Genomic DNA, 20,264 nt, shown 5'->3' with positions numbered 1-20,264 from the left:
ATAGCAGCCCCCAGCCGGGCCTGCGCGCCGACGTTCCGGTGCGCCTCGCCCAAAACCGGAAGTACCCGGGCCTAAGGCTGAGGGACCTGGTGGAGCGGAAGTCACTCCTTGAGGCAGTGGCGACAGCGGCGGCGAGAGGATGAACAACAAGTTCGACGCGTGAGTGGCTCCTGGCCGCCCCCGGGGCCCCTTCCCCCAACCGTTCCCCTGCTCCCGCCCCCACTGGGGCTGGGGCGGTGCAAAGCCTGCGGCACCGGCTTCCCTCCGGGATCCGGCAGCGGCCGGACCTGGCCTGGGCTGGCGGGGAGGAGGGGGTTGGGAGCGATGGATACAGGGGTTCCGGGGACCCCAGGGCCGTCCGGACCGAGGGCGAAGAGCTGGGCGCAGGGAAGGGGTGGCTGTGCCGCCCTGTAGGGGGAGATTTTCGGACGCCCAGCCCCGATGATGCGGGTTGCCGCCGACGTGGAGGGGTGGGGAGCTCCGCGGTTTGGGTGTTTCCGCAGTCTGGCCGCGCTGCCTTTGAATCCGGCTTTCTTCACACACTCACTCCCTCTCCCTTCTGAGCCTCAGTTTTCTCATCTGCAGCGTGGGGACGGTAACAGCCTGTGTCGTAGAGTTTGGAGGATGCAACGAGGTAATGTGGCTGCTGCGCTGGGCGCAGTGGAAGGCTCGCCTAGGAATTATCTTCCTGAGACTCTACTCTCTTTCTCCTCTCCTTCCCGTTCCCGTCTTCCTACACACTCGCCCAGAGCTAGGGATACTTGTTGCCCTCTCCGGTTCCTAGTTTCAGCATCAAACAGTTTGGAGGTACAGAGAAAAAACGCGAAAGTATTTTTACTTACCCCCTCCAAGGATTGCATCTTGAGGTAGAATATGCTGCTTCTTTCTTCTGGTAAATCTGTCTCTTCATCCGAAAACCTGGATTTCTAGTCCCAGACTTACCGATTACCAGATGTTTGCAGAAAAGTTACCCAGTCTCTGAGCCATTGTTGGATGGCTATTTGCTATCCACTAAACCACATTAGTGGATAGTACCCTGCTGCCACACCGGGGTCTGAGAAGGGTCAAATCACACTCAGCAGTGCTTAAAGATACTTGTGAACATTGCTAACTATTGTGATATAACAGTAAAGTGGAATTACTATTAGTTTAGATTGTGACCTGGTGCCATTGATGGGAAATTGTTTTTTTTCTCAGTACAGCGAGTACTGTGCAAATTCAGGGAGTACTGGATTTCCAACACTCCAGTCAGATCGCTCCTCAGGAATGTTTCCTGGTTGCCTAGAGGTCTCTGCTACTTGAGAAAGTCTTTTCTCTATCCTGCTGTTTAACTGAGCCCATCCTATACGAACCTCTCCCCGCACTCCCACCCCATTTCATCTCTGTTGTAAACCCTGCAACATCCAGCTTCAGATCCAAATCCTGCCTAAGTGGAGCTTTCTGGGACCCTTATCCCCCTTCCTCCACTGATTTGAACAAATCAAATTTCATCCTAAGAAGACGTCTTATGGGTCATCTAGCTTAAGCCTACCCAAATCATTTGGGGGTCTGCAGTAAGAATGGTAATGATGGACTTCCACAGGGATCTTGCTAGGTGCTTTTCATATAAATATATTTTTAGAGACAGGGTCTCACTCTGTCACCCTGGCTGGAGTGCAGTGGTGTGATCACAGCTCACTGCCCATTTGACCTCTCAGGCACCAGCAATCCTCCCATCTCAGCCTCCAGAGTAGCCAGGACTACAAGCGTGTGCTACCCTGCCTGGCTAATTTTTTTGTATTTTTTGTAGAGACAAAGTTTCACCCTGTTGCCCAGGCTGATCTCAAACTCCTGGGCTCAAGAGATCCACCCACCTTGGCCTCCCAAAGTGCTAGGATTATGGGAGTGAGCCACCGCCTCCAGCCTCATGTTATTTCTGCTCTAACAATTCTGAAGGGGATCTTGTTATCTCCTTTATGGTTAAGGAAAATGAGACTGAGGTTAAGTAACAGGAAGGGCTGTCCCAGGTTTGTGGTGTAACCTTGGTTCAAGCACCTTGAGTTAAAAATTAAACTTGGCCTTTTTTTTTCTTATGTCTTTAATGAAAAACCTGGGTCATTTTAATTACTTTGAATTATTAACTATTATATTGAGCCAGAATCTTTTAACATCTGCCCTCTAGCATTGCAGGAAAGAAAAAGAAAAACTTTCTTTCATTTGAAATTAGCAATTGAAAACAGCACTCCTGGCCCTAGTTTTATTTTTTTATGTTGTTTTTCATTGAGAAATTCTGTGGTGTTTAGGCCATTGCTGTATATGTGGAGTCTTTACCACATTACCGTCTTTACTGATGTTCACTCTTTACCACATTGCTCCTAAGGACATGTTCCAGTTTGCCAGAAGCTTAGAAGTCCAGTGGCTGGAGCTTAGTACATAATCTAGTGGGCTCAGATTAAAGAGTAGCTGTACTCTCCATTACTGTATAGACTCAACTTCTGTGAATGAAACCTTTGATTATAATTGCTTTCGTGGAGAAGGGGTAGACTTGTCAAGTGCTTAGATAGCATTGCCTTTGATCCTATTAATAAGTAAAACCCTAAGAAGCTATCACAAAAACTGCAGTCCTGACTTTGTTAAACATGGTTTTCAGATCTAAACAACTATACTGATTTTGTCCCTGTATTGTTAACTTTGGGCCCCTTCCTAACTGTTGTCTAAACCACTTATTTGGCACTCATTGCTTTGATTCTAGAGACCATTCATTAAATAGCGATTTGTTTTATGTCACTGTCTGATGGTGGGGGTATAAGGATGAATTGAACCAAGGTCCTACCCATAAGGAATTGGTCTAGTTCAGAGGGTGAGGAAATACCTGGGCGGAAGCTTAGCAAGCTAACTTAAGTGCCTCTCAGCCTGGACAGCCTCAGAGATCCTAACTGAGTGCCTGAGCTCACGGAGCACTGATTTTTTCAGTCTGAGTTGTGTCTTGACTGAAATCCAGCTTGAAGCTGGGAAGAGTAGCTTATGGAAAATTGGATATAAAAGATTTGCCTTAGACGTACGCTCAGACAATAGAGTTGTTGGTTAGCTCCATCCTCAAGAAATAAAAGCACTAGATGTAGGCCCATTAAGGTTTCTGTTTACTGTCTTAGAAAAGAGTAGGAAGTGGTCCAGGGATCACAGGAGCATTGTTTCTTCTCTGATAATTATTTTTGGTTTTTTTTCCCTGTTTCCTGGTGGTGATCAGCAACAAAACCACTAAAAAGAAAGGAAGGTATATGCTTTCCTTGGGGCTAGCAAAAACAAAATGCTGGGATGACTGTACCCCATTTCAGCCAAGATCTAATGGCAAGGGACCCCAGAGGCTATAGTGAGACTTGGAAACTAAGAAGAGAGGAAAATGGTTTGCATCTCAGGGGTGTGCCCCAAAGAAGAGAGTTAAGAGCTGCTGTCCTAGGCCTAAGCAGAAGAACCCTTGAGATGTCAGGAGACAGAACTGACCATGATCGTATAGCTGGGACAGCTGCAAGCATTTATATGGGGAAGTTCCAATTCACCCTAGGTCGGGAGAGGTTAGGAAGTGTTTGCAAGAGAAAGTGGCCGTCGATCTGAGTCCTGTAGGACAAGGTAACTAGGCAAAGAGGGACTTCTTGAGGAGAGACCACAGGATGAGCATAACAGAAGGATAAAATTGGGGCACCACAGTTAGGGTGATACAACTGAAGGTAAAGGAGTTTGCTGGGACCAGGAAGTAGTTGATGTTGGGACATGTGAGCAGAGCAGGAGCCTTTGCACCATGCTGAGGCATGGGTGTATCTGTGTACCTTTTCTCCTCAGCTAGGTTCTTGGGGGCAAGCACTCTAGTAGCTCATACACACCATAGATGCTTGGTAGATGTTGGTAATTTTTAACCTGTCAATCTTGTGTGCTAGACAGGCTCCTGTTGAAAAGGAAACCAAATGGATTCAAGTTTAATAAAGGGGGAGGGAATATCATATGCACAGATGATGGTCTCCTGGATATCCAGGGAGGCTGAATAAAAGCCAGAGAGGTGGTAGCAGTATCAGCAAAATGAAACTCCCCTCTCCATTTTCTTTGCTCATTTGCTTCATTCTCTTTCCTCCTACTGGCTTTCTTTGCTTTTGCTCATTGTCTTAATTCTCTCAGGGCTTTTCTTACGTGGGGCCCACATGGCAGCCTCAGCTCTTGAGTCTATGATCTTTCATCTCCTGTATGAAATGCTGAGGGGACGAATCTGCACATATTTTTGAGCAAGGCCCTGGGGCATAGGTTATTGCCCAGGCTGGACTGCCATTTGGTCAGGTGCCCTTCCTAGTTGTGTCTTGACCACAGTGGGAATGGGAACGTTCATGGCATAGAACATAACCTCCTGAGTATGTTCTACAGCTAGGGCTGTGAAACGGGCAGAGCAGGCATGCTGTGGGCATGAAATGGGCAGAGCTAGCCAGCCCCAACATGTGACTAGCTCATTCATTCTGATATTTACTGGGTGCTTTTAATGTACTAGGCACTGGGGATACATGGGCAAAAAATCCAGACCACAAATACAAAATACTCTGCAACATGTTTATGTATCTGCTTAGGATAGTATCTGAATTATAACTGGAGCATTTCTAGTACCATTCTTGAGAATAGCCTAATTTCGTTTGACCACACATACAGTCATTGGGGCGAGTAAGATGATTTCAGAGAAGATCTGTGATGAGTTAATGGTCCAGCCCTAGAATAAATGGCTTTCTTATTATCTTTCCATTTATCTTTTTGTCTGGATCCAGTGATTTTTTAGGTGTACCTGAAAGCCTTGGGGTAGTTTCACTGCTCATAAAAGGCTAATCCTTTAAGTACGTTTGACTACTTATGAAGTAAGAACATATTCACTCCTTTTTCAGTCATTTATTTTTCCTTTTGATTTAGCATTTATTCAGCATCTTCTAGTGCTGCATGTTAAGGCAGCATCTTGCCCTGGGTACTGGAGATACCGAGATTAAATAAGACACTGCTGTAAAGGAGCTCTGTCTAGTAGGAAAAAGAGACATAGGAATGGCGTGGTAGACTGAAGGGGTGGTGTTTGCAAGTGGCACCAATATGGGAATATAGATTGCTAGAGGAGGCAGGAAGGAGGATCCTGGCTGGTGGGAGTCAGATTCTAGAGGATCTTACATTTTGCTGTACTTTATCTTAGAGGGTAGGCATCAAAAGGTGAGAGACAGTTGCAAGTTTAAAGCATGGACGTTAAATGTCAGATTTGCACTTAAAAAGATAATGCTGGCCGGGCACAGTGGTGCGTGCCTGTAGTCCTAGCTACTTGGGATGCTGAGGTGGGAGGATCACTTGAGCCCAGGAGTTCTGGCCTGTAGTACACTATGCCAGTTGGGTGTCTGCACTAAGTTCGGCATCAATATGGTGACCTCCCGGGAGCGGGGAACCACTAGGTTGCCTAAGGAGGGTGAACTGGCCCAGGTCGTAAACGGAGCAGGTCAAAATTCCTGTGCTGATCAGTAGTGGGATTGTGCCTGTGAATAGCCACTGCACTCCAGCCTGGGCAACATAGCGAGACCCCATCTCTTAAAAAATATATATATATTTAAAAAAAAGATAATGCTGGTGAAAGGATGGACAGAGAGTGAGAGATTTGTGTCTGGAAGACCACTGAGGAATTTGTTATATGATTGAGGTGTCAGGAGAAGAGGGTCTAAAGTAGTAACAGTGGAGAAGTGTAGAAGAAGTGGTAAGAAGTGGCACAGTGGATAGTATGTTTTGAACCGTCATTTGAAATGCCAAAGCAGTTAGTCGTCTAGAGAGTCTTCTCATTTTTTACTCCATTTTTGGCAGGGAAAACAATCCCTTAAACTGTATATCTCCAGCAATCAATAACTGGTTATTTGTGTGGCTTTTTAGAAAACTGAAAGGCAGTGCTTTCTGGAATTCACAGGTTAGCTGATGGGCATTTCATTTTTGTTTAATCCCCCTAACTTGCCTGTCTGTATTCTCTTGCCCTTCTCACATCTCAGAGCCTGAATTTGAGTGACTTTGGGTTGTTTACATCGCAGTTCATATGACCTGGTGGCTTTGTTCGGTAAGTAAGAATTGACTTAGTCACAGAATTGTATTGTTTTGCCTTTTTATTCAGTTTGAAAGATGATGACAGTGGGGACCATGATCAGAATGAAGAAAACAGCACACCGAAAGATGGTGAGAAGGAAAAAACAGAACGAGATAAGAATCAGAGCAGTAGCAAGAGAAAGGTGAGTTTTGTACTGCACAGATGTAGTTGCCTTTGAACTTGAGATTTGATTATCTTATGGAATCTGTTTATCTGGAAGATACCAGATTAACTTGACAGCATCCCGTGTTGGAATATCTGACTTTGTTCTCAGAAAAACACTGTGCGATCATGGATGTTCATTTTGAGACCTAGAGCTTTTCTCACAGGATCTTGAGATGGTGCCTTGCGTGCAGCATTCTCCTAGTCTGAGATAGAGGAAATTAGACCTGGAGCTTCATAAGGCTGTTAGCTGCTTCATAAGCCACTGCTGAGGGTTTCAAATCCTACACACTGCTTGAAATTTTAGTCAGCATTAGTCTCAGGTGAAAGTGATTTGGAAAAGGGAAAACTTGGTGAATGAGAGAGAGAGAGAGATCAGTTTTTTTCTTGAAATGTCAAAGCAATCACTAATTCATTTATTCTACAATATTGAGTAACCCTCTAAGGGCAAGCCGTTTTATGCTAGATGCTAAGAGGACACAAAGGTGAATGAGACTGTGGAAGGGGCTTACATTTAATAGTACCAATAATAACAATACTGACATTTGTTGTGCACTTACTGTGCACCAGGCACTGTGCTCAGCATCATGTATCCATTAATTCATTTGATCCTCTCAGCAGCATTGTGAGATGGTTGTTGTTGCTTTCCTCGTTTTGCAGGTATGAAGATTAGACACAAACAGGCTAAGTAACTTGCCAGTGATGAATCTTATAGAGGAGGCAGTGCTTGAACTGGGCATATGCTGAGATAAGATACAAACATGAATACCTATTATTATATGAGGGAGAAAATTACAAAGGCCATAAGAACACAAGTAAAGTGTTACAGGAATTTAGAATCAGTTAACCACTGAGGAAATGTACTGTGTAAGCAGAATCGTGGGCAAATTGTAGGTAGTTGAGGTTGTATATCCTCTCTTAATTGTGGGGGTGGTAAGGATTGACACTGTAAATTGTTCTATCAGTCTCAGACAATGTGGCAAATGCCCAGGACTAACACACCTTTACTTCCCAGGCTGTTGTCCCTGGACCGGCAGAGCATCCCCTGCAGTACAACTACACTTTCTGGTACTCCAGGAGAACCCCCGGCCGTCCCACCAGCTCACAGAGCTATGAACAGAATATCAAACAGATTGGCACCTTTGCTTCTGTGAGTTCTTGGTGGTTTAATGGAGTGTGCCTTGATAGTTCATTCTTGCCTGTATTGATATGATGTTTATTTACCTTCCTAGTAACCTGTTTAAGATTCTGGTTTCCGTAATTTACTGACCTGAGTCTCCGAGGTCAGATTTGTTCGTTCATAGGTTTCTCACTAGATAGCCATGGTTAACATGTAGTTATCAACAAATATGAGAATTGTGGAGTTGAACAGAAGGGCATAATACAAAAGTACAGGTTTGGGTTATTTTTATTTTTATTTTTATTTTTTTAACTGAGACAGAATCTCGCTCTGTCACCCAGGCTGGAATGCAGTGGCGTGATCTCGACTCACTGCAATTTTCACTTCCCAGGTTCAAGCAACTCTCCTGCCTCAGTCTCCCGAGTAGCTGAGATTATAGGTGTGCACCACCATGCCCAGCTAATTTTTGTATTTTTAGTAGAAATGCGGTTTTGCCATGTTGGCCAGGCTGGTCTCAAACTCTTGACTTTAGGTGATCCACTCACCTTGGCTTCCTATAGTGCTCAACTACAGGAGTGAGCCATAGCACCTGGCACTGTTGCTTTTTGTTTTTCAGGGTTTTTTTTAAAAGTAGGTACGTATTTAGGGAGTCCTTACTAAGTTAAAAGTGTCATGAATACAAAAGTTTGTAGTACATGGTATCTATCCTCATGAAGTTAGACAGTAAAATGAAAAATTGTGAAGGTTTTGTAGTTAAGAACCTCCCATTAGGGTTTTGGCTGTGTTAATGATAATGCATAAAATATCTTTTTCCCGTGTTCAGAAAGAAAATGAAATCTCTCATAATTGCTTTTGTGGATAATGTCAGTACAGAGAGCCCAGACCGTCTCATCTCCCTCCCAGGTGACTTGGTTTGTGTACCCCAAGAATCCATCTGCAACTAACACCACTCCAGTTGAACAAATGTTATTACTTACCCCCTGTTGCTGTACATTCGATCTCTAGGCAGAATCAAATGCGGGGTTTGTCATTGTCTTGACATTAGTGAAGTATTAGTCCTATTTGAAATGCAGAAACTGGAAAAGAATACTTCAGTAGGAAATACTACAACAAACTGCTAAGGAGGAAGGGCATATAATACATATTTTGTTTACGTAATTTCCTTCAATCATTATGATAGCCCTATGAGGTCAGTGGTATTAATCTGTATTTTACAAATGAGGAAAGTAAAACTTGGCTTATGTATCTGATCTAAAGTCTCAAATTGGCGGGGCATGGTGGCTTATGCCTGTAATCCCATCATTTTGGGAGGCTGAGGTGGGAGGATTGTTTGAGCCAGGAGTTTGAGATCAGCCTCGTCAACATGGTGAGATTCTGCCTCTACAAAAAATTTTTAAATTAGCTGGCTTGGAGAGAAGGGGAACATTAGAGAGAAAAAAAGGCCGGCCATGTTGGCATGCACCTGTGGTCCCAACTACTCAGAAGGCTGAGGCAGGAGGATCACTGAGCCATGTTCGTGCCACTTCACTCCAGCCTGGGCAGCAGAGATGACCCTGCCTTAAAAAAGTTTTTTGATTTTCATAATTCTCTGGATTAAGTGGGGGAGCCAGTATAATTGAAACTCAAGTACAGAAGCTTCTGGATAGCTGAATGCATGGAGGTGCCTGGAGGGTGTCACGCCTGAAGGGGGCATAGAAGCTCCCTGTGCCTTTCTCCATACCTTCCCCCATACCCTGCCCTTCACATCTCTTCATCTGTATCCTTTGTTTATAATAAACCACTTATGTAAGGTACCAAGAAAGAATAGTCTTTTTCAACAAACAGTGCTGAGACAACTGGATTTCTGGGTGCAGAAGAACGACTTTGCATTCCTTCCTGACACCCTACACAAAAATTAACTAAAAATGGATCATAGACCTAAATGTGAGAGCTAAAATTACAAAATTCTTAGAAGAAAATATGAGTAAATCTTAATGACCTTAGGTTAGGCAAAGTCTTCTTAAATAACACACTATGCACAAGAGCGAAAGATTAAATACTAGGCTAGGCATGGTAGCTTACGCCTGTAATCCTAGTACTTTGGAAGGCTGAGGCAGGAGGATCACTTGAGCTTAGGAGTTCAAGACCAGCCTGGGCAACACAGTAAGACCCCATCTCTATAGGATTTCATCAAAATTCAAAACTTTTCTGCTTCAAAGGACGCCATCCAGAAAGTGAAAAGATAACCTACAAAATGGGAGAAAATATTTGCAAATCATATCTGATAAGGAACTTGTATCTAGAATACCCTTACAACTCAATAATAATCTGCTTAATATGAAATCAACATCATTACTGTGCTGAGCAGATAAAATTTCAGCCCAAAGCAAAGATACTGTTTAGTTCACCAGTGCTATCTTAGTATCGGTAAACAGCATTGTTAAAATAATATAACTAGCTTGTGCACTGGTTCATATTTGGTTCAAGAAATACTTGTTGAATGAATTCAAGGCCCTAGTAGGCTTCTAAAAGGAATAAAGGCACAGATCCTGTTCTTGGGGAAGTAAGATGTGCCCAGGAATTTCTAATACAGGGTAGACAATAAGTTGTGCTATGGGAAAGCATGTAGAGTGCTCTTGGAGTTTGGAGGAAAGAAGGATTTGATTCCAGTTTGGGGAATACCGTCTTGGAAGATACGGGTTTACTACTGATTTTAAAGAACATGGTCAGGTCTGGTGGCTCATGTCTATAATGCCAGCACTTTGTGAGGCCAAGGAGGATCACTTGAAGCTAGGAGTTCAAAACTAGCCTAGGCAACATAGTGAGATCTTGTCTAAAAAAAAAGTGGGCTGCAGTTTTATTCCCCTTTTGTGAAAAGCATATATGAATTTACCCAGCTTGTACAAGGAGGTTTTTCTTTTCTTTCCTTTTGACATATATGTTAAGGAGTGGTTTATCATCAGGACTGTCTTGGGTTAAGGCTTCATCAGTGCTCATTGGATGTGTGACAGTATTTAAAGTCTGTCATTTTGACTCTGTAGGTCTGGATCTGAAAAATAGAAATACAGTCTGTCATGTAATTCAGACCTCATTAAGAAACGGCTCACAATATTAAATTCATCCCAAAGAAATAACTACATGATGAATCCTTTGATTGAATTCAAAGCTTTGTTTCCCAGTGATTCTTAGCCTAATCATTAACAGCATTTAAAAGTTCTTGAAGTCAGCGTGACTAGGAAGGCATCATCTTGAAATGGAAAGAGCACCGGACTTGGTCATCAGAGCTAACCTGTTCTGGTGCCTGACTCTCGGCCACAGCAACTCTTGTAACTGTTTTCTCAACTACAAAATAAGTAAAGTTGTTGAGATGATTTCTGAGGTCCTTTCTACACCTCATATTCTGAGTCTGAATGCTGATTTTTTGGTTTCAGTTAGAACTATCCAAATAAATCTTTGAAAGTTTAATAATACTTCTCAGGCCAGGCATAGTCCCAGAACTTTGGGAGGCCAAAGAGGGAGGATCACTTGAATCCAGGACTTCAAGACCAGCTGGGCAACAGGGTTAAACTTCATCTCTGCCAAAAAAAAAAAAAAAAAAAACCTAAAAAATTAGCTGGGCATGGTGGTGCCCACTTGTGGTCTCAGCTACTCGGGAGGCTGAGGCAGGAGGATTGCTTGAGCCTGGGAGGTTGTAGTATAGTTGTAAGATTGGAGGAGACTAAACTGTTGAAGTGATTATTGACTGGGGAATTGGAGATGGTCGGTATACTTTCTCCTCACCAAGCCCCTTTCAGTTGCTTATTCACAGTGAGCCACTAGTGGGTGTACTTGGTTCTAGTGGATATATGTGTTTTTTCTTCAACTATGTTAGGGTGGATAATGGTTTAGATTATTGCCGATTGTATTCATATGACCAGTTACTATCCCAAATCACTACACACAGTTAAGCTTAGCAGCTGCTGAGATATGAAGCACTGCCTTGAAGTCCTATAGTTTCTGACTTCTATTTAACATGTAAAATGTGTCACATGTTCTTGTGCCAGAGAGGAACTAAAGGGACAGCCATTTCACACAGTGTAAGGTTGATTTCTCCTTGGGTGCTCCCCAGATCTAGAAGTATGATCTGAATCTTTTGTCTACTCAATACCCATTGTCAGCTCCACAGTTATGGTATCTTGCTATATGTTGATATAGAGGCTCCTCAGCAGGTTGGCAAACACTAGCTATTTCTCATCAGACTGCACCATGTTTTCTCTTTCCTCCTAAAGTGTGCCTCTTCACTGGCCAGTACTTAGTAGGTATCCTCTGTGAATAAGGAAGTTATCTCTCCTCTCAAAACACTAATGAGCCTGTAGTCCCAGCTACTCGGGAGGCTGAGATAAGAGTATCACTTGAGACCAGGAGTTTGAGGCTGTGATGAGCTATGATCATACTGCCGCATAGACCCTGTATCTTAAAAAACAAAAAAAAAAAAAAAAAAACAAAGATTGGCGGGGGGTGACACCAGTAAGAAAAACGAACTACGGTGATGAATACAAATAAGCATATGCTTGATAGGAAAATTTAAATCTAGCTTTCTCACAGGATTGTGAAGGAGAGGCAAAGAGAAACCTGTTTCTATCTAAGAAGAAGGCCTTAAACCCTAGCTATAAGAAACTAAGTCCTGTGTGATGTTGGATTGGCCCGGACTTAGCAACAGCATGATGTGGAGTGGGACATGTGGTACACGTGTTTGATTCTATCACTTATGCTTAGTAACTAAACAGGTCTAAGAAGTATTTCGTTCAGCAAATGCTGTGTTGCCAGTTAAACAATCTTTGATCAGTAAGTGATTTGGTTCTAAAAAATGCATTCATGCTGAGGCATTGTGACACTTAATATACCTCAAGGCTAAAGGGTTTCCATTGTGCAAAAAACTCTCCTCTTACTGCATGTGAAGACTACCCTGCAGCTTCAGTGGGAAAGTGCATATTGACATGGTTTCACCAGCCAAAGGTCCTGGCTGAGGCTAGCATTTCTCACCAAAGATTTTATTCTTGTATTGCCAATGTCACATGTTTTCTTTTGTCAAACTAGATGATATGCTTTTCCCCTAATATGTCTTCCCTCAGAATGCCACAAATGAGAATGAGTCCTCTGAAAAGGACAGCCTGTATTATAGTGTCTTCCATGCTTATGTTCTTAACTGAATCTCAATCTCTGGATGCATTCAAAGAAAAAGAAAAGACACAAACACCTTTTTTACTCTGGGGTCTTCTCTCTGCAGGTGGAGCAGTTCTGGAGGTTTTATAGCCACATGGTACGTCCCGGAGACCTGACAGGCCACAGTGACTTCCATCTCTTCAAAGAAGGAATTAAACCCATGTGGGAGGTAAGGACTAACGGCCTCTGATGGCTTTTTTGAGCAACTTTGGGTTTTTTTGTTTTGTCTCTTAGCCCTCCCAAGGTTAAAAGTATTTTAAAGTTTTCTCTCAAAACTGCATCACTGTCTGGTATATCCTTGGAACTTGAGCCTCTAGAGAAATACACTGATGCTATTTTTTGTCTGTGTGGGTCGGCACCGGGTGTTTTTTAAAGATGGTTTTATGACTAAAATGGTATTAGAACATCAAAGGATTTTTTTTTCCAGTTACCCTTATCCCTGTAGAACTTGTTTATATGTGTGTGCAATTTTTTTTGTCTGTTTGAGACAGCATTTCACTCTTGTTACCCAGGCTGGAGTGCAATAGCACGATCTTGGCTCCCCGCAACCTCCACCTCCCAGGTTCAAGCGATTGTCCTGCCTCAGCCTCCCAAGTAGCTAGGACTACAGGCGCGTGCCACCACGCCTGGCTAGTTTTTTGTATTTTTCATAGAGATGATGTTTCACCATGTTAGCCAGGATGGTCTCGATCTCCTGACCTCGTGATCCACCCGCCTTGGCCTCCCAAAGTGCTGGGATTGCAGGCATGAGCCACCGCGCCCGGCAGTGTGTGCAATATTTTTTTGTAGTACACATATGATTAAAGTGGGTAAGAAACTAAGCTTAAAGGCAGTAACTGGAGACCTAGAACTGTTTGCAGAGCCAGTATTCAGCTGCGCCCTGGTGTAATGCATCTTCTATTCTGATGTTATGGCATTTTCCTAGAAGACAAATGTGGTTACGTCCACACCGCCCACCTTACACAGCTCCTCATTGCTCACATGATCTTGCACCTAATTTACCTTTTTTTTATTTTTTTTTTTGAGATGGAATCTCACTCTGTCACCAGGCTGAAATGCAGTGGTGTGATCTTGGCTCACTGCAACCTCTGCCTCCCGGGTTCAAGTGATTCTCCTGCCTCAGCCTCCCAAGTAGCTGGGACTACAGGCACATGCCACCACACCCAGCTAATTTTTGTATTTTTAGTAGAGACTGGGCTTCACCATGTTGGCCAGGATGGTCTCCATCTCTTGACCTCATGATCTGCTTGCTTCAGCCTCTGAAAGTGCTGGGATTACAGGGGTGAGCCACCATGCCTGGCCTCTAATTTACCTTTCAAGCCTCATCTCCCACTATTTCTAAATCTTCCCTTCCCTGCAGGTGAACCCTTCTGTTTGCATCCCACAACTCACAATCAGTTTGTGCACAAACGTGTTCCTCCCAGTGCCTGCAGTGCCCTTCACCTGCTTTTCCTGACTCCTGTTGCCCTTAAGGCCCACTTCTGGGTGGGGTGTGGTGGCTCACAGCTGTAATCCCAACACTTTGGGCGGTCGGGGTGGGGGATCACCTGAAGTCAGGAGTTCAAGACCAGCCTGGCCAACATGGTGAAACCCCATCTCTACTAAAAATACAAAAATTAGCCGATGTGTTTGTGCACGCCTGTAATCCTAGCTACTTGGGAGGCTGAGACAGGAGAATCACTTGAACCCAGAAGGTGGAGGTTGCATTGAGCTGAGACTGAGCCACTGCACTCCAGCCTGGGTGACAGAGCAAGACTCCATCTCAAAAAAAAAAAAGACCCACTTCTTGACTTTTCCAACTGTCTTGTACTTCCTTAACTTAGTGTGCATATCTGTTACAGCAGCACTTGTAAATACAGTAGCATTGCTGTAATTGAGATTCTTGGCTGTCTCTTCTACTAGACTGGATCTGAGTAGAGATTGGGGCTTCATGTCTGTGTACTTGGTATGTAGTGGCTCTCAGTACTTTTAGCAAGTGAAGGGATGATCTGTGCTTGAAATATGACAACATTTCATTTTGATTCCTAAAGTCTTTCCAGTAAAGGGGATTATTTTTAAAAGATCTGTTTAGCCATTTTAATAAATGGCTTATGCCGAGGATCTCAGCCTTGTTCTTCTATTTTTCCTCATTTCTTCTCTCACTAGTGCTACCATCAGTTTTTCTGTAGAGTTGAATAATTGGACTTCTTAGTGTTTAAGAGATTCTTGGCTTTTTACTGCCTTCATACAAAAAAAAAAGCTGTGAAACTGTATTTTAACTTGAGTGCTTTCTGTGTTTTTACAGGATGATGCAAATAAAAATGGTGGCAAGTGGATAATTCGGCTGCGGAAGGGCTTGGCCTCCCGTTGCTGGGAGAATCTCATTTTGGCCATGTTGGGGGAACAGTTCATGGTTGGGGAGGAGATCTGTGGGGCTGTGGTGTCTGTCCGCTTTCAGGTAAGGCACCCATGGGTCAGGCTGGTTTCTTGTGTCGCCTTTGTTCTCCTTGCTGCCTCTGGTTTTCTTTGATGATTCCTTCTGTTCCTCTGGTAGGAGGACATTATTTCAATATGGAATAAGACTGCCAGCGACCAAGCAACCACAGCCCGAATCCGGGACACGCTTCGGCGAGTGCTTAACCTACCTCCCAACACCATTATGGAGTACAAAACTCACACCGACAGCATCAAGTACGTGTTGGGGGCTGTGGGAGGATGTGTCCCTAAGCTTAGCAGAAGTAGAGCTATAGTTGGGCCCAGAGGAATATGGCCGGACAGGAGACTTACTTGTGGAGAAAGGATAGACGAGGCCTTCCCTCTAGGGCTTCTGGCTACTTGCTGCAGTTCTTTGTCAGCGAGGCTCCTTGCCACCTTTACTACGAGGTGCTTTGTAGCAGAGAGAGCCCTGCAGAAACCCAGTTACACTGCCTGGGCTTGCTTAATTTCTACAGGCTGTCTTGTCTTTCATACGCTAACCACTGTCTTAAAATGAAAGACAAGTGCTTTTCTTTTTCTTGCTGTTAAGATAATTTCACTCTGCCCACCCTCACCCCACTTCTGCATGTCTTTTTAACCTGTTAGCTTCAGTCTGTTTTCTTTGTCCTGGGATATTGTCTACCTATCAGGAATGACTCCATTTCCTTGTGAATAGAGCTGACTTATAGAAGAAGGGGGATAGTGTGTGTGTGAGAGAGCAGAACCAAAGAGAAGCATGAAGGCCACAGGGAAAAGAAGCTTTGCAATCTCCCTAGGACTCAGGGAAGTAGAGCTGTCTGTCCACAGTCAGAATCACTGTTAGGCTTGCACCTTCAGTGATTGAGTGTCAGAAGTGAGCTCAGGTTCTTGTGAAAAAGTTGTGGGGAGTGGCTGTCAGATTGTCTGAAAACTGGAGGGAGAGCTAGTCAGCTAAGAGGACCCTTAGGTTTAGTTTTCTCCTACGGCCCCGTACCAGTAGGTGCCTTTGACAAGTGTCTTTGCAACTTTGCTTCAGTTTCTCCATCTGTAAAGTGGGAGACAGTACTTTATCTAACAAGGCTATTGTGAGGCTGATTTAATCTTTAACTGAGGGTCCTGAGATGGAGAATGCTCTTACAGGGCCAAGTAGTAGTATTGCTATCATCCTCATCATCATTAGTAAGAATATCATCATGTCGTTATTATTGAAGACTAGTAGTGAGCCCAGTGATTGTGTTCAGCAGACAGACCATTTGGGAATCTCTTTACCATGCATCTACAGATAGTGTGATGAGTGGAGTCGGCTTAAACCAGCTAAGTGCCAGGTTGTAAGTGGGAACGCTGCTGTGGGAGTTGGTCCATGATCAAACAGCTGGTGATGACTCATCATAGTCACCAACAGTTATGAATCAGCCATGGCCCTGGTTGCTTGCCTTAGCAGTCCTGTGTTAGCATTGTTTTCCTCTAGGCACATTTTTCTTATTCTCTGTTCTGGGATAGAAGTAGCTTCTGACCTCTAGCCAGGTTCAGTCCAGGCTGGAGATATCTATACCTTTTTCTAGGATTCTTGTTTTCAAGGTTTCTAAATATTCCCCACTCCCACTCACCCCCAAAATAAGCTGTTCACCTGGATAGGAGAGGGAAAGAGGTATTTTTCATCAATTCTCCCCTTCTCTGCTGTTCTCCCTTTCTAATACCATAAGACAGTTCTTCATGACTTTTGTAGAAACGTGTACACGTCCTTATAGAGTTTAGGAGAGCCTGTGGGCTTTTTGCCTGAGTCTGCTAGAAAGACTGGCCTGCTGCTCTGTGCTTTATCCAGCTGCCTCTGGGACTTCAGCCCTGTAGCTGTAGAGACCAGAAAACCAACCCTCTTTGAGACCCAGATGCTACTTTCCCTTACATCCCCCTCTCTTTCCTCTCCCAATGAGCCAACCTTTTGCACTTCCACTAGAATGCCAGGCAGGCTGGGCCCCCAAAGGCTCCTTTTTCAAAACCTCTGGAAGCCGCGGTTGAATGTGCCATGACCCTCTCCCTCTCTGGATGGCACCATCATTGAAGCTGGCGTCATCGGAGTCTCTTGTTCTGTTGGCGTGCTACCTGGAAGATCCTTCTGTCCTGGACAAGAGGAATTGGAAGAGCATTTTATGTTTTAAGAACAGGCTGACACGCAGCAGCTACAACAACAGCTGAGATCACTTAATAAATGGTGCTAAACTAGCTTGTCTCATGCTCTTGCTCTTTATGGTGCATCAAAGATGTGGCCTTTCGGACTCACTGTCACCATATTAAGGGATGGCACAGACTTTTCCATGGAGGGCCATTGGGGAATGCAGCCTCATTTCCATAAGCCCATTGTGTAGTGTCATGTGATATTTTGTTCCAGGACTGCTGAGGCCTGACATAATAAGGTGACATCTAGCTTTCAAAATAAGACCCCATTTTCTGGTACTTAAACGTGAGTTCCCATCTAGTCACGCCGATGACCAGAACAGAGTGATTTCTGACTTAGAATTCAGCTTGAAAGTCTGTTCAGGTTGGAAAGGGGGATCCTTGGCCTTTGCTTCGCTGACTTCCATTCGCCTTTACTTCAAAGAAATCTCTTACTTGGAGGTAAATCCCTGCTTCTGTCTGTGTGGCTGTGTGTATATAGCTTCCTTGCTTTGTGCTAATGGGGTTCTCTCGCTGGTGCCAAAGCTGCCCAAGCCACAGCTCTTTTCCAGCCTTCTCCCTTCTGCTTTCCCTTTAGAGCCAGGTCATCTTTCTCTTTGAGTTAGCTCTGCTTGCAAGATCTCAGGGTTACAGCCCTTCCGTTTCTCCTGGGCCCGGTGTTACTGTGCATCAGGATCTGGGGTAGGGCAATGTCTTCATCCCGTGTGAGTTTGCTCTGTAGGATATCTGACCGTAGCACATATGGACCCCTTGTGTGCTTTGTGGCTTTAGCTTGTATGTGCTGCAGCTTGGCCTTTAGGCCCCTAACCTGCATGTAGAGTTTCAGCAAGCCTTATGCTACTTTAGGTTTTCTTAGGAGCTACCACCAAAAACAAAAATAAACAATATTTTTTTTTTTTTTTTTTTTTTCTTTTTGCAAACACTGGGTCAGGCTGCCTGAGAGGATCTGTGAAAGTGGCTGTGGATTTAAGGTTGAGTTTTCCAGTGTGGCTGTTCCACTCTGGCAGTGATACCCTGTGCTTGTACCATCCTGACAACCCCTGATCTCCATGTGGCCCAGGATCCTGCATCACACCTATTAGGATTAGCAACGTGGTCTCAGCATTCTAGGGGTGTTTGTGTCATTTCATCTTTGTTTAGTACATATCCAAAATTGGTTGAAGTACCTATAAAATGAGAGATTTGCTGGAATATGGAAAGGCCCATTCTCTACGTTTTAGTATTTGTCAAAGAATTACTCTGTCTGGCCCTTTCCCTTATGCCTTCAAAAATCATGTTACGTGCATTGACCTTCATTTCAGCTGTACTGTAACTGCTCCAGGGGATAGACTTGATGTCACCTCCCAGAGTAAGAATCGATTAAAAAGCACCAAACTGCAAACTGACCTCGAGACCCTTCGACCCTTGCCAGTGTGAACAAAAGTCAGAACTAGTTCTGCTTTGTCTATTCTGTCTTTGTTTGAGCCAAAGACAGCAGCTACTGAGTCTTATGAATTCCAAGGAGGCCAGGTGAAGTGGCTCACGCCTGTAATCCTAGCACTTTGGGAGGCCGAGATGGGTGGATAACCTGAGGTTAGGAATTCGAGACCAGCCTGGCCAACATGGAGCAACCCCATCTCTACTAAAAATAGAAAAAAGTAGCCGGGTGTAGTGGCAGGGCACCTATAATCCTAGCTACTCAGGAGGCTGAGGCAGGAGAATCGCTTGAACCTGAGAATGTCACGGTGAGCCGAGATTGTGCCACTGCACTCCAGCCTAGGCAACAAGAGTGAAGCTCTATCTCACAAAAAAAAAAAAAAAAAAAAGCCAAGGAAAATGAAGGAAGAAAGAGCCAACATTTATTCTCATCCAAGTACTCTGGAAATAGGGCTGCTGGTGGTGAGGGGAGTTTTTTTAGGAGTGGCTTAGATTTTTCAGTCAGGTGTTCCTGATTCCTGTTTGCTATTTTTGGCCCAGTTTCCAAGGTTCTTCAACCGTTGGGTTTTTCCAGCCTTTCCCCAGTCACACTACTTGTGGCCTTTTCCTGCTGCACCCCTCAGTGAGCTATAAGGCACTGCAGGCCGCACAGAGCTGGTGATGAGCTGCTGTGCTGCAGAGGGCTCCTGCTCTTGTTTATTGCTGACAGTTCACCCCTAAGACGTGGACAACTTGTTAAACTGAGTTTTTGCTCAGGTCATGGCTCCTTTTAGTGAGGTCAGCTTGTAGTCGAGTTTTCATAGATATGAGTTCCCCATATTCTCTGCTTTGAGGAGAAATCTCATAATACAGCCAGAATCATGGGGCCACCAGGATCAAACTGGGCTCGGAGCCATGTGAAACAGCACTGTCTTTTGTGAAGAAACTCCTCTTTGGATTAGTCCCACTGATTCCTTTTGTGCATCTAGCCTGGAATGGAAAAGGAAAACAGGCCAGCTTCCCATAGAGGGCTCCAGCAGTGGGAAAGACTGGCCCGGCTTTTCTGCAGAGGGAGTGGAAAATGGGTGGTTCCTCTTTATTCCTTTATCTTAGAGGAGAGACAGGTCAAATTGTGGGGACTTCCCCACATCTGGATATCATTGTGTTTCAACACTGAAGTTTAATATATAGGCAAGGACCAACCCATCCCTTCTGGCATGGCTAAATCATAGTCCAGTAGCACCAGGTTAGCCCAGCATAATTGCTGGCCTGGCTTTGCATCTGTAATACGTACCACCAAACTGGTAGTCAAAGCAAAGAGCCTAGATTAGCAGGAAGCTGAGCCCTTCCCTAAGTATTGAGAGCTAGTGAGTGCAAGGCTACGAACCTTGCAGGCTTTGGACAGAGGTAGGGGAGAATTTGCTTTCTGGTACGTGAGATGGGACAAGAGTCATCTTAAAAGAGCTCTTTGTTCCTCTGTCATTTGGATCTCTTCAGAATTCCCTGTTGGCTCTATTAATCTCAGTAATTTTTTCTGTTTTTAGAAACTCCAGTCATATGACACTTTTTACATTTAACTTGTTCTTTGTTTACCTTTCAAACAAGAAAGTTTTAGTATTACCTAATATGCCTGGAATGCCAGATGGAAAATAGCTAAACTATTCACACCTAGTTTTAGGTGGTAGATTTGCCTCTTGG

At 44.2% G+C, this 20,264-nt stretch overlaps 1 protein-coding gene across 3 annotated transcripts in view; it reads left to right on the top strand.

Moving 5' to 3' along the window:
• The first annotated feature begins 5 nt into the window (after positions 1-5).
• Positions 6-20,264, top strand: part of EIF4E2 (eukaryotic translation initiation factor 4E family member 2) — a 31,588-nt gene continuing 11,329 nt past the window's right edge. For 2 of the 3 annotated variants that reach the window (XM_032277902.1, XM_032277901.1), the window contains exons 1-6: positions 6-159; positions 6,131-6,245; positions 7,281-7,415; positions 12,631-12,735; positions 14,851-15,003; positions 15,100-15,236. In XM_032277902.1, the coding sequence (XP_032133793.1) occupies positions 140-159; positions 6,131-6,245; positions 7,281-7,415; positions 12,631-12,735; positions 14,851-15,003; positions 15,100-15,236 (665 nt within the window). In that variant the 5' untranslated portion in view covers positions 6-139. Of the gene's footprint in view, positions 160-6,130; positions 6,246-7,280; positions 7,416-12,630; positions 12,736-14,850; positions 15,004-15,099; positions 15,237-16,953; positions 17,220-20,264 lie in introns of those variants that run through there. The other variant, XM_032277900.1, reaches the window with a different exon arrangement.

This window comes from Sapajus apella, unplaced genomic scaffold (assembly GCF_009761245.1).
Source record: "Sapajus apella isolate SASKATOON/1434 unplaced genomic scaffold, GSC_monkey_1.0 scaffold10, whole genome shotgun sequence".
Taxonomy (NCBI): domain Eukaryota; kingdom Metazoa; phylum Chordata; class Mammalia; order Primates; family Cebidae; genus Sapajus; species Sapajus apella.
This window is presented reverse-complemented; position numbering and strand designations above follow the sequence as displayed.